The sequence below is a fragment of the Falco cherrug genome, chromosome Z (assembly GCF_023634085.1).
Source record: "Falco cherrug isolate bFalChe1 chromosome Z, bFalChe1.pri, whole genome shotgun sequence".
NCBI lineage: Eukaryota > Metazoa > Chordata > Aves > Falconiformes > Falconidae > Falco > Falco cherrug.
The window spans coordinates 78,041,214-78,054,887 of record NC_073720.1 but is presented as its reverse complement, the minus strand read 5'-3'; the positions used below and the strand labels follow the sequence as shown (position 1 = coordinate 78,054,887).

Sequence of the window (13,674 nt, the reverse complement as noted above, 5' to 3'; positions counted from 1 at the left end):
TCCCCTGTCCCTGAAGGATCTGACTGCTACTTAGGATACTGTGCAGCCAGAAAAACAACAGCTCTGTAACACTGTAAGAGGCTGCGCCGGTGAGACCCACCATCGCCACAGCAGATGTGTTGTCTCAACATTGCTATGGCAGGAAACTCACGCCACCACCACAGTGAATGATCTATCTATACATTGTTAAGGCAGGAAGGTAACACCACTGCCACAGCAGAGATTTATGTCTACATTGTTAAAGGAGCAAACCGACTGACGCCATGGAGCAACGGGGGAGGCTGATCCTGCAAAACTCAACCAAACCCCTGTGCATGTGCACAGCCCTGGGGTCAGGGGGAACAAGGTGCCCCAAGGCCCCTGAGGAATGTTGGGCACATACACCATTGCCGGGTGGAAGGTGTGGTTGAGCAGAACAGCTTGTAACAGCTCTAAAAAACCGGAACCAACTAACATTGAACAGAATGGTTCCCCTGCCAGACTTGGAAATGAATTGGACTGTTGGGACGCCGCAGCTCTGGGGTGGTAGCTACTGCTGTGAACTCTTTCATTCTTTCCTCTTTCTTTCCTTCCTTTCTCTCTTTATCTCTCACTCTCTCTCCCTTTGCATTCACAGATTTATTGTTGGGCAAATAAAGTTCCTTGGTTCTTGACTCCGTTTTGAGTCTTAATTCTGTTCCCGAGAATACAAAGAGAACCACGCTCCGGTCTCGGACTGGCATGTGACAAAGACCAACAGACATTTCCACAACAATTTTAGAACATACTACTTTGCTGTAGAAGAAAAGTTTAACTTTAAGGATTTACTTCAAATTTTACAAGCAGATTTCACACAAAAGTATTCATATCATTTAGAGGACTTTAAGAAGACAAGTATTCAGTAACTAAGCATCGTTAGCCCAGTCGTGCCATAAGCGACATCAGGTTTTGATTGGTGTAAACATTGGAATCAGGCCTAGTAAATTCCTCCAGCTCCAAACAGCATCATGAAAGCTGGTATGAAAAAATCTACTGATGCATGATTTGGACCTGTTATAACGAACTATAGATCATTAAAAGTAACTGATAAATTGGGTACAGGTGAGAAAATGCAACTTAATTATTAGCAGATACAGTTTTAAGAAGGTTTATTTCTCATCTTCTCTGAGTAAAAGTGGTAATTTGCAGTAGAACACTCAAAAATGTAACTGACAGTATGGGTTTTGTTTGGCTTCAAAAAACAAGAAAAACAATCTTGAAGTAAGGAGGAAAACTGGGAGCAGGGCAAAAGAAGCATGTCTATAATTTCCCAACAGAAGCTCATAGGAGTTATTTAGCAGGGAGGCCAGAAAACATGGTCACAGTGCCGTTCCAACAGATTCAATTTCTATGGCACATTTGTTTCCAGAGAACCCAATACTGTCCATTGCCCAGAGAAGAAAATTCAAGGACTCAGATAATCCTTCTCCAATAATCTATATCCAGGTCTCTTGTGCTCCTTGCTCTACAGAAAAGCAGGTTTCTGAAGCCATGGACTACAGGTGGCTTGTCTGAGAAGCCAGACCTGCACAGCAAGGTGGCTGAACCCGAATCGATGCAGTCGGTAGGGAACGCCACTTCAGCAATCAATCTCATTGCTCCTGCAGGTGGAAACTTGGGTACATTTAAACTTTTCCCAGTCAGTAAGAAGTCCTAGAAACCACTCACATCTGGTCAAAAGCAAAGAACAGCCACCTAAGTGGCAGATTTCTGCATGTTGTTTGTGGCTAGGCTCTACAGAGACGAACAGCGCGGGAAAGGCCCCCAGCCCCGCGCCTGCTGCCGCGTCGGGTGCGTGTTGGGCACGTTGCCTACAAGCAGCAGGAAGCCACAGTGCTGAAATCCCCACACACAGCAGTGTCTGAGCTATTCTGGATCCGTATTTTGGTCTCTGTATGTTCTGCCCATTACAGGGAGCTCTGCTTTCACTGTAGACCTGAAGTCCATTACTGCAGTCACAGCAGGACACCTGGGGCTGAGGCAGCCTCCCAAACTGCCTTTCTTTAGCTTCTTGCAGGCACTGTCATCCTTTTCTTGCCCTGTGTGCTTGGCTGCTGGTGAAACAGCTGTTAGTCCAGCTTGGTGGACCTGCCTCCCCACCAAGTACCCTGGGTGCTGTGGTTCCTGGTATACCGAGGGACAGCAAAAAGGTGAAATACAAGGTTATGGATGAATGTGTTTCTAAAAGCACATGGTGTTAAAAAAAGAAAAAGAAAAAGAAAAAGAAAAAGAAAAAAAGAAAAAGAAAAAGAAAAAGAAAAAGAGAAAAAGAAAAAGAGAAAAGAAAAAAGAAAAAGAAAAAAGAAAAAGAAAAAAGAAAAAGAAAAAAAAGAAAAAGAAAAAGAAAAAAAGAAAAAGAAAAAAGAAAAAGAAAAAGAGAAAAAGAAAAAAAGGAAAAAGAAAAAGAGAAAGAGAAAAACCAGGACAACCTTCAAAGTCTAACCCTGGAACCGAGAAAAGGATAGAAATACTGCTACACGTTTCTTGTCTGTCTATCAGTCTGTCTTTCTAATCTATCAGCCTATCCATCTATGTCTATCTATATGTCTATGTCTATCTATCCATCAGTCTATCAGTGTATCACCCTACCATCTATCCATCAGTCTATGTCTGTCTGTCTATGTCTACCTATCCATCAGTCCATCTGTCTAGCTACCTGTCTGTCCGTCTATCAGTCTGTCTACCTGTCCTCTCACATGGCAATACAGCACAACCAAATGTTGCTTTATCTAACCACTGATTTCTATGATTACAACAGAAGGGTTTGAGGGCCTAATTATAAATTCAGATCACATGTGAATATATATTTGGAACATCGCTATTGTTTGAACGACTTCACTGCATAAAAGAGTTATCTCAGTATTTATCACTCCACACTGTGACCCAACTCAGAATGATCCCTCTCTCCCGTGAGAACACTAAATGTAGAAGTTATTTAACTGTCAGCTGTTCAGTTAAATCATTAGAAAGCAAATTAATGGGGGGAGAAGGAAAGCTGAAATCTAGACATCCAGGATGATACTCAGCTGGGCTGCAGGGTTAGGGATGTACTTTTCCTTGCAAGGGTGCATTTGTGTAGCATGAAAAAACAGTTTTCAAGGGGTTTATATCTATAAATCTTAAATTATTATTATTTTTTAAATATAAAAGGTTTCAAACAGAAGTATTGGGGAGAGAACTATACACCTGTGGTTTTGTTACACACTAATAATGCAATTGCCCACTGTACTTCATGATACCATCTTAAGAGAAGCTCAAAAGTTGAGCTGAAACCCAATCCAGCAATTCTTGGGAAACAGAGAATGAGATGAACATGCAAGACCCAAATAAATAAAATACTCAGAAGCAAGCCATTGTCTGATGTTCATGTGAAAGGAAATGTAACCAGCATATAAAGCCCTTCATATCTGAAGCAGTGAAAAGTTCCACCTTGAAATTCATTAGGCCTCATTCCATTCTGCCTTCAGCACAAGCCATGACAGAACAAATTACAGTTGGGGAGTGTTTATTTTTTCCCTCTTTACACTAATAGCAGCTGAACTGTCTTCCCAGGCAATGAAATCCATGAACAACTCTCTGTTCCCCAACGCAGCGATGCTCGTGTGCCTTCCTACAGCACTTTGCATTCTAAAGCTGACCTCTGCAACAGTATAGAACACAGGGCTGTCTCAACCTGCATGAACTTACGAAGTTTTTTTTCAGTGTTTCAGCAGACCTTCTACAAAGTCTTGATTTTGTAGACCCTGTACACTGTTAAAAAAAGAAGAGGAGAGCAAGATTTTTACCTCATACTGCTGGGTTTTACAGAAGCTAAAATTTAAACTCCTGTTCCCTGAGCACTTTTCAGTGAGTAGGTGGTAGCCAGATGTGGGGGCTTTTTTCCTATGGGGCATGTAATATAGCTTTGGGCTGTATAATTATTGTGTTCACGGAGTTCATCACCCATCACAGTAGAAGTAACTTCATGGTCTTCTGAAGGGAAAAAAACTCTACTATTGTTATTTTTTTTCCTAATACGGAATATTCACTGTTGACAGCTATTTCGCTGGTTTCTCTGGCCAGTTGTTACTTGTCTGTCCTCCTGGGTGTTGGAAAGTACTTAAGGTTTAGTGCCGAAGAAAGTACATGCTAACGCTCGTGGAGCAGGATCTCTGCCCGAGGCACCAAGGGCAGGCAGCTGTCATAGAGCTGGCAATGATGGCTCTCCCACCACTAGAGTAGGAGGCACAAATACAGAGACCATACACCAGGGATGCAAACTATACGCTGCAAGAACTTTTCCCGGTTTTTAATAGCAGCAAGCTAAAAAAAGCTATAGCTAGTCTTGAGAGTCACGAGTCTGGCTTTTGCAACGTTCGCTTTTAATATCTGCAGTTACTGATGGTTCAAGACTATGTGACAGCAGGCTGTGAAGGGAACCACAATGGATCTAAATTTACTGGGAAAAAGCTTTTTACAGAAGGTCTTTGGCATGGAGATGGGTGGGAGGAAAAAAGTGTGGGAGACAAAGAGGGATTCTTGCCATTCAGGGAAGTTTCTACTCACCTCCACAGAGCAGAACCCCAGCCTACTGAGCTTAGTTTTCCAATTTAAGATGACAGTGGCACACGTGCAGCTCTCGCCCACTTTCCAGAGACCACCGTGCACAGCCGGCTGCAGCGATGCATGCCCCACGCACCCCGGCTCGGCACCCTGCTTTCTTTAAGCCCAATACAAATGGTTCTGAAACCACCCTGTGCCCAAGGCACCCCCACTGCGGCCCTTGGGAAGTGCCCTTTTGTCTCTGTGACACGGGATTGCATGAGCCGTCATAAACCTTCGGTGAACAGACAGTAGCTTCAAGAAACTTTAAACCAGGAAATGGAGAGCTATCGTGACTCCTGTCAACAGCTTGAAAATCTCAATGGCGACATTAACAGATTAGTCATTGATTTATTATTTATTTTCATGTACTGAAAGGCAAAATAACATCACGTCTTAAGAGCCACTGTCGTGACTCATCCAACTAAGCAGTCCGCAGCAGAATTATCTAGACATAAATAGAGCCTGTTATACACATTTATAAATATGACCCTGTCCCTGATGATCACAAGCTTTTCTTGATGGGAATGTTCACTGAAGCCTGCAGTCAAGAGGATACACTGCTGTAGTTAAAACTAGCTTAAAAAAAAATATATAATTTAACAAGGTATAAACTGACACCACATGGAAGTTCCAAGTGAATTTGGGTCTCAACTGCAAAATAAAGTATATCAGAATAATACAGGCATTTTAAATCTCTCATTGTTTTACAGTATCTGGGAGAGAAGAAAAGTTAGCTGCTACTTAGCTAGTAAATTCTATGCCAACAAAACCTCGCATCACTGCCAATGCCGTTAATATTGTACTTCTGTGTGTGGCCAAGGGGGAAATACAGACAAGTACTCTCCATTGTGAATAGTGCTGAAGTTTCAGTGAGGAGGAAAACAAAAGCAAAATTCAGGGTTTTCCTTTCAGATAAAGTATAGGATCATCAGAGGGCTGGAGCACCTTTCCTGTGAAGACAGACTGATTTGGGTTTGGTCATCCTGGAGAAGAAAAGGCTCTGGGGAAACCTTTTAGCGAGCTTCCAGTACCTAAACCAGCAGACAAGAAAGCTGGTGTGGGTGGTTTGATCCTGGCAAAATGCCAGGTGCCCACCAAAACCAGTCTTATCACTCCCCTCCTCAACCAGACAGGGAAAAGAAAATACAATGAAAGGCTTGTGGGTCGAGATAAGGACAGGGAGATCACTCAATCAATTACCATCACAGGCAAAACAGATTCAACTTGAGGAAAATTAGTTTAATTTATTACCAATCAAATCACAAAAACACCTTTGCTCCTGCTCCCTTCTTCCTGGACTTAATTCCTGATTTCTCTCCCTCTTCCCCCTAAGCAGCACAGGGGGATAGGGCTGCAGTCAGTCCATCACATGCTGTCTTGGCTACTCCTTCCTCCTCACACTTCCCCTGCTCCAGCGTGGGTCTCTCCTATGGGATGTTGTCCTTCAGGAACAGCCTGCTCCAGCGTGGGTCCCCCACAGGGTCACAAGTCCTGCCAGCAAACCTGCTCCAGTGCAGGCTGCCCATGGGTCAATAGCCTCCTTCAGGCACCCTCCTGCCCTGATGTGGGGTCCTCTACAGGCTGTGGGTGGGGATCTGCTCCATCGTTAACCTCCATGGGTGGATGGGGGCAGCCTGCCTCACCACAGTCTCCACCACAGGCTGCCGGGGGATCTCTGCTCTTCTCCTGCCCTCCTTCTGCACTGACCTGGGTGTCTGCAGAGTTGTCGCTCGCTCCTCTCTCTTGCTGGCACAGATTTTTATCTTGTTTTTCCTTCTTCATGTGCTATCCCAGAGGCACTACCACCATCACCAATGGGCTCGCAGCATCAGGTCCATCCTGGAGCCAGCAGGTGTCACCTCTATGTCACCTCACATGGAGGAAGCTTCTGGCAGCTTCTCACAAAAGCCACCCATGTAGTCCTCCCACTACCACCCAAAACCTTGCTATGCAAACCAAATTACAGCTGGAGAGGGACATTTTACACAGGAATGTAGGATAGGACAATGGGAATGGCTTTACGCTGAAAGAGGGCAGATTTAGGCTCGATATCAGGAAGAAATTCTCCCCCGTGAGGGCGGCAAGGCGCTGGCCCAGGCTGCCCAGAGCAGCTGTGGGTGCCCCATCCCTGGCAGGGCTCAAGGCCAGGCTGGACGGGGCTGGGAGCAGCCTGCGCTGGGGAAGGGTGTGTGTGTGTGTGTCCCTGCCCAGGGCAGGGGTGTGGAACTGGATGGTCTTTGAGGTCGCTTCCAACCCAAACCAGTCTGTGATGCCATGACTCAACAAGAATAACCTACTGTAGTTCTACTTTTTCTTGAACAAAAGACAAAGTTGCAGACAAAATCAAAACCAGACACAAACAAGTAAAGCCCAGACCACATATTCTCCTGGAAGATGGACAGATGAAGTTGGATGAATGGAAGACTTGTTGCTTGAGACAGTCCATACTAGGCACTTGCTGACAATTTTTCATTTAGTTCCAGAGCTCTAACATCTCCATTAGCTTTGGCATTTTCTATAAGCATCTGCAGAGAACAACAAACAATGAAAACCCGAGAATTCAACATTTTACTGGTAGTGTTTTACTGGTAATTTCAAGTGCATTTTAATTTATGCTATGCAGTTTCCCTAAAAGATGACATAACCCATAAACCCAGTTAGGTAATACTCAACATCATGCATCAGCTTGCTTAAAACATCAGGCCTTCAAAAAACTCCACCCTGTAGTGACCTGCTACACCAGCAGTCATTTGCAATGCCCTACAACTGCTTCCTCCGTTCTGGAGGCTGAGACTAAGTTTGACAAGTAAAGCTACCTTCTGGCAATGAAACAAGCAGAGCTAGGTGAGACCTATCTCCCTGCTGACACACACTTGCCTCCTCCTAGTACATCTGTATAAATCTCAATTTGCCAAACAGGAGCATTCTCTGCAGCTACTTAAACAAGGCTGCCAAGGTATCCTTCTGCTGCCCCCATTTAAATTTACCCTTCATTGATTTATTTTCCACACCTCCTATGTGCAGCTTTTCTACTACTAAAAAAGCTCCCATGGCAGCCTAATGTTCCAGATGCTCATAAACTTCCAGCACTTGTAATCCAATCACATTATACTACTATATATATTGTAGTGTATATATATGTATATACATATACATATATATATGCGCAACATCCATATATTACAACGGAAAACCATTAAGGAGAGTCAAGAAAATCTTTAGCTGTTATTGTTATTATACCCATTGGTAGGAAGTACAGATGACTTTGAGGAAGCAAGTGCCATGAGATTGTACCACAGTCATCTGAACTCATTAATTCTAGCTTTTTTTATGAACCTGTGTGTCTGTGTATGAATTTTTGTCAATGCTGAGCCTACTTGATGTGTCGTGCCTCCAAATGCATTTTGTTATGGATTCAAAGTTTCACCAGGGCATAGTTGTTAATCTGGGCAAAAAAGCTCATTGTGCCAATGGAGGCAGCAAGGAGATTATTAGGAGAGTGTATTCAGTGTCTGAGTAGCTCAATGACTCCAATTACAACCAAAATGAAGCACCCCTCTTTGCATCACGTGAAAGAGCTGTGTGGATTTGTGAGTTTGAGCAAATCCATTTGTGAAGTACTGTCAACAGAAACTAATGTACCATTTACTATATACTGAAAATAATGTACCATTACAGATGTAATGAAAGTCTTAAGTACAGAAAGTACAGCACTCTACTGTTCAGATCTATTGGGTCAAGGATACCGCACTGTTCCAGACAGGCTTGAGGGAATTCACATTTTCAGTGCTTTAGTATGTTCTTGTAAAATTCTAACAAAATGGTCCTCATGTCTACTGAAGAGTCGCTAGTAGAATTCTTGCCAGTTTGCATCAGAGAGGTATTACTGCTTGGTTTTTTATTAGCGTTGCATGGAGGAATGGAAGACTTTCAAACAGACTTGATGCAATTTCAAAAACTGAGGTAATTTCATCAGCGTAGAATCCTTTAACCTTGCAACCTTAGAGCAGGCAAGCCAGCACCTCCCCAGCCTCCCTCCACCCCACTTCCAGGTTGCAGGCACAATATTCAATATAAATTGACAGAATTTCTGTGTAAAGTGGACTGTCTTACATCTATTAATTCGTAATCATCTTTGGCATACAGATGTTGCAGCAGGTACCAGCGTGCCACTGACACTATGGTTTCTGGATTCCCCGGTTGATAAACCACTCTTTCCAACATTCGACGAGTCTCCCTAGAAGCATAATCAAAACATAATCAAAATCAAATGCAACTGAATAGGTGGCATGTAACATACCAGTGTTCCAGAGCAAGCAACAATGATCAGGAATAATATAAGGGAAAATCCTTAATTACATACCACCCAAGAAAGTGAGGGAGCAGAGCTGTACACTCCTTTGTTTCCTACATCGTTGCACCTAGAATGCTGAGGAATACTGCTACCGCTGTCATGCTTGGTATATTACACTCAAGTTACTGCTTTAACTAGCAAGTAACCCAAATTACACTGACAGAGCAGAGTTTATGACTGCTACAATAACATGATAAACATAATCTGTCTGTGAACTCTTGGTCTCAGTTTGTACCTGCTGAACAAGTATAGCAGGTATTATCCTGTTTAAAAGCTATGAAATACATCTTTTGGAAGACTGCACCTGAGAGAAGCAGGTGTCACGATAAATTGTAAAAATCCCAGAATTTAATATTATACACAAATATACTTAATCCAGGCACTCAGAAAAGGTGCTGCAGTTCCTGCAAATGCAGAGGCAAAACGCAAAATTGCAGAAGAGATGGAAACTGGAAAAAAGAGTGCTACACAAAGTCTAAAATTCCACTTGGCTGATATTACCTTCCAACACCGCTAGTTTATACCTATCCAAGACATTTTCAAATTCACTGTGTCATTAGAAATCTGGTAAAAACTGGCAATTAAGTTTACAGATGTCGTATTCATTCACTGGTGCTCCAATCAGCTTTGGCTCTTGTTTCAAGAATTCTGTCTTTTATAACCAATGCGACTTTCCAGTACATTGTGATTTTAAAGGCTGTGAGAGGTTACATCTGGTTTTTGTTTGTTCTTTGTACTTAAGATTAATTTCTTGTTTCAGGATTTTGAAACACCTAGGCAGGTAAGGTGTTTCTGTTTCTTACTGTTCACATAAATTAGTATCTGAAATTGCAGTAAGACTGATTTTAATTGATTAAGTAAGTTTTCGGCCCAGTTTTGTTAAAATTGACAACCATCACAACTACATTTGACTGCCTGCCACCTTCCCAAAAGCCCACAGAGAAATTAAGCCAGTTTTTTAGCATTATCTATAAAACCACGTGAAATTATTGAACAAAGCCATCAAGAACATTCCAATTTTCCATAGCTTAAGCAAAAATACTGCAAAAGACAAGCTAGATTTAATAACCAAACCCACAAAGCAGGAGGTTTCCAAGCCCTGCTCCTTCCCCAAATCTTCTTCTCTTTCCACAATGGGCACCTAGTTGTCTGGGCATGAACAGGAACTTTGCATGCGAGCTCAATTTAGGATCAAAATGAAACCCAGCAGTAGACAGAGTATGATACCTGTTTCCACTGTGCTATTTAACAAGATCTTTGAGAATGTACAGTTTTCCTGATTAATTTCTTTAGTTAACATGCTATTAAAACAGAAGTTGTCTTAACGGCTGTTTTTCTCTTGGTATGAAGGTCATAAACATTTTTTTTCAGAAAAGGAGGCACATTCTGCTGCCTCCTGCTCCCCACACTACTAACTGCTTCCCCACCTCTCCATTTTAACTGCCATACTACTTCAAGAATTATTTCCTGTTTGTGATTTTCTTTTACTTCTTGGAGTTACATCTGAGGGTAATGACTGCTTGTTCTTTACACAGAGTGTTCAATTTAAAATTAAAAGATCATGCATACCTTGCTCCCATTTTACGGTTACACTGTAGCAATGCTTGTAGGAGAGCTGCCAGGGGGCTAGAAGAAAGTTTCAAAGCCTCAGTTGTTGCCTCCTGAACCAAGGATGGCCAGTGCTCATTTGAGACATCAGCCTATGATAAAGGAGGGGCAGGGGGGAGAAAAATAGAAAAATAAAGAAAAAAGAAAGAGCTTTATTGTAGTATGTAGTGTAAATCAGGTTTTGTTTGCAGCTCTCTAGAGAGAGAGAGCTTAATTGAAGTGTTGTGATTATTTGGCAATTTATAAAGAAGTTTCTTCAAAAAACCTCAACAAACAGTGGTTAGAAGAGCCTGGAAAAGTCACATTCAGTATCCTAGGACCAGCCTTGCCAGCATTCCACTTGCTCATTTATGCAAAGAATCTCTGTTTTTTCCATGCATGTTTTAGTAATGCTTGTTTTAATCAGAAACACTTATTTGCTCTTCAGCTTGTAAATCTTCATCCCATGTACAAGACTACTCTAGAATGTAGAATTTATCCCCAGAAGTGGCATCATATTTTACCAGAAGTAAAAACCAACTTCAAGACAGTAGTTACCTAACAGAGCAACTATGCTTAAGAAAAACCTTATTATCTCCATTGTGTCTGGATAGCATTCAAATTGCTGTATTTGAAGGGGTGCCCAAATTTTCATTTGGACAGGTAAATGGGAGACAAGTAATTTTCAAACACAGGTTTTCTTGGGTGTGAGCACGGTTTTCAGGAGGCTTTTTGCCAGCGCAGATTAGAGAGGCTGAAAAGAAAACCACTCATCAGCTGCTTTGCTCATGCAAATAGTAGACGTAAGACAGTAAAATTTATATTAATCATATTTTAAAACAAAGTCTTGTATATTCTCAGGTAATTCAGGCCAGCACTTGAAGATGTAGTATTAATTAACTTAGCAAGTATCTTGCAACCTGTGGAGACATTTAGGAGCTACAGGAAACAGGGAGCAGACCACTAGAAAACAGACAGAAGAACCATGGGAGGAAAAATCCTGTCACTTAACAAATTCTGTCTTTTGAAGCATATGGTTTGTGAGAAAGAAACTTGTCTACACTGAGGGGGATTCTCTTTTCACACCAGGAGCAACAGCTTTACAGCTTTATCCTTGGTAAAAGTGACTGGGTTTTCTTATATAAGCGGTCAGGACATATGGGGTTCCTTTGCCTGATTTTGATTATGGCTCTTACCTTGATCATCTGTTAAAATACACAAAAAAGCTTTAGCCAAGATCACAGCAGTATCTGTGTTTTACACCAGCCTTTAAAGAAATGTGGTAATGCACGTCAAGCTTCTAGAGACAATGCTTAAAGGGAACAGACACTCGCCAAGAATTTGAGTTATGTTCACCTTGGTGCAGGGAGTAGAATGATTTTCATTATACCACAAGGTACACTGCCCTTACATTGTTTTTATACTTCAAGGCAAGGAGCCATATCTAGAAATGACCATACAGCATAAAATTACTTGAAACTTGACGGAAGTGTCCATGCACCTGTGCATGAAAAACATTTATTTAGGCAGTTGTCTGAACAAGAGGACAAAGACTTGAACGGTATGTCAATTTGGATGATCGATCTGAATCTGTTATTAGAGAAACAAGCCTTACTGAACAACTTAGCTTCTTTATGTACACAGGGCTTCTTTGTGATTATTTCACAGCAACCTCTCTTACAAAGAGACATTCCACAAACAGTCCGCTGCCCCTCACAGTCTGATTTTGTAGTTGTCATTCACAGAATGCTAAGTCATTTGAACAGGGGCTTCATTTAAAGACTGCGGAAGTCCTACATCCCGTGAACTCCTGTTGAATCATGCAGTTATATATATAATTTTGATTATCCTACCATGCAGATCTCCAGTGCGAGCATAGCTAGGCAGAACAGACTGGATAACTTCCCATTCCAGCTGCCCTGCTGTGATGCCAACTGTAGACTCTTTCTGTAACACATCTCTGCTCCAACCATCATTCTTTGAGACTGATACACTTTTGCCAGCCACTGAAAATAAACATTGAACAAAATCAGTTATGGAGGCACTGAAACACACATGCATTAGGTAATATCTTTTAGTTCAATTTGTAAGAGTACCGCAGCATACTATTAGCTAAAACACCACCATACATCCAGCCCTCATTCCAAGAACATACTGCCCACTGCCCTGCAGGAAAATGCAGTCTGCTGCAGAGCTGGCAGTACACCTCACTACAGCAAATTATTCCGGAGTTCCCTAGACCACTCATGGAAAACTGTTTGATAGGTTTGCCCAGCCCATCTAAGTAATGCCAGGAACATGACAGACATGACAATGCGAGCCTGAGCTCATTATCTACACATTTTCTGACCCAGCAGAGTCATGCTGGAGGAGCCTGCATGGGGCAAAGGAAGTAAGGCACTGGGATCTGTGCAGTTTCATGCTCCTGCTCCTTCAGCACAGGATATCCTGGATTTGCTCATGAAAAGAAAGAAAAGGATTCTAATTCCTCCCTCTTTAAATCTGCGGTCATGGCACATGTTTTGAAGCAGACATAGCCACAAGTTTGCAAATTCCTGACATGTACATGATATGCATCAAGATGCACAAGCCACATTTAGAAATATTCTTTGTTGGATTGCCAAGCAAACAAGAAATTTCTTAATAAAAACCAAAATTCACTTGCTTTTAAGCAAAGGTCCTTAGCCTTTTCCTAGCTGAAGACTGCCTGGTGTTAGAAGGGGCAAAATTCTATGCATCAGTAAGGGTTAAGAAGTTATCTACCATTAAGAAGAGACACACTAGGAGGTATTTACTAACACTAGTGAGATTGTGCATCCTTGACACCAATCTGCAGGACTGCTTTGTAAAGTAAAACATCCATTCATGTGCAATAAAAAACCCCTCCAGCTTTCCTCAGCCTCAGCTCTTTGCAGCTGAAGATAACCTAGCATTCAAAATCTGAAGGAGAAAAGAACCTTCATGTAAAGGCACAATGGCAGCTCTGCCAGATCAGTTTTTCTTTATTTTCCTGGTAATCCACAGCACAAAAAGTAGAACAGCCATCAGAACAGCAGAACTCCTAAATCCTGCAAAACTACCATTTAGACAAAAGGCAAAACCTTAAGCAAAAAGGAAATTTAATGGCCTCC

At 42.0% G+C, this 13,674-nt stretch overlaps 1 protein-coding gene across 3 annotated transcripts in view; it reads right to left on the bottom strand.

Annotated features, from left to right (window-relative positions):
- Positions 1 to 5,820: 5,820 nt before the first annotated feature.
- Positions 5,821 to 13,674, bottom strand: part of SKIC3 (SKI3 subunit of superkiller complex) — a 51,211-nt gene continuing 43,357 nt past the window's right edge. For all 3 annotated transcript variants that reach the window (XM_055699252.1, XM_055699254.1, XM_055699253.1), the window contains exons 39-42: positions 12,397 to 12,549; positions 10,526 to 10,656; positions 8,716 to 8,839; positions 5,821 to 7,127 (exon numbers count right to left, since the gene is read on the bottom strand). In XM_055699252.1, the coding sequence (XP_055555227.1) occupies positions 7,050 to 7,127; positions 8,716 to 8,839; positions 10,526 to 10,656; positions 12,397 to 12,549 (486 nt within the window). In that variant the 3' untranslated portion in view covers positions 5,821 to 7,049. The remainder of the gene's footprint in view (positions 7,128 to 8,715; positions 8,840 to 10,525; positions 10,657 to 12,396; positions 12,550 to 13,674) is intronic.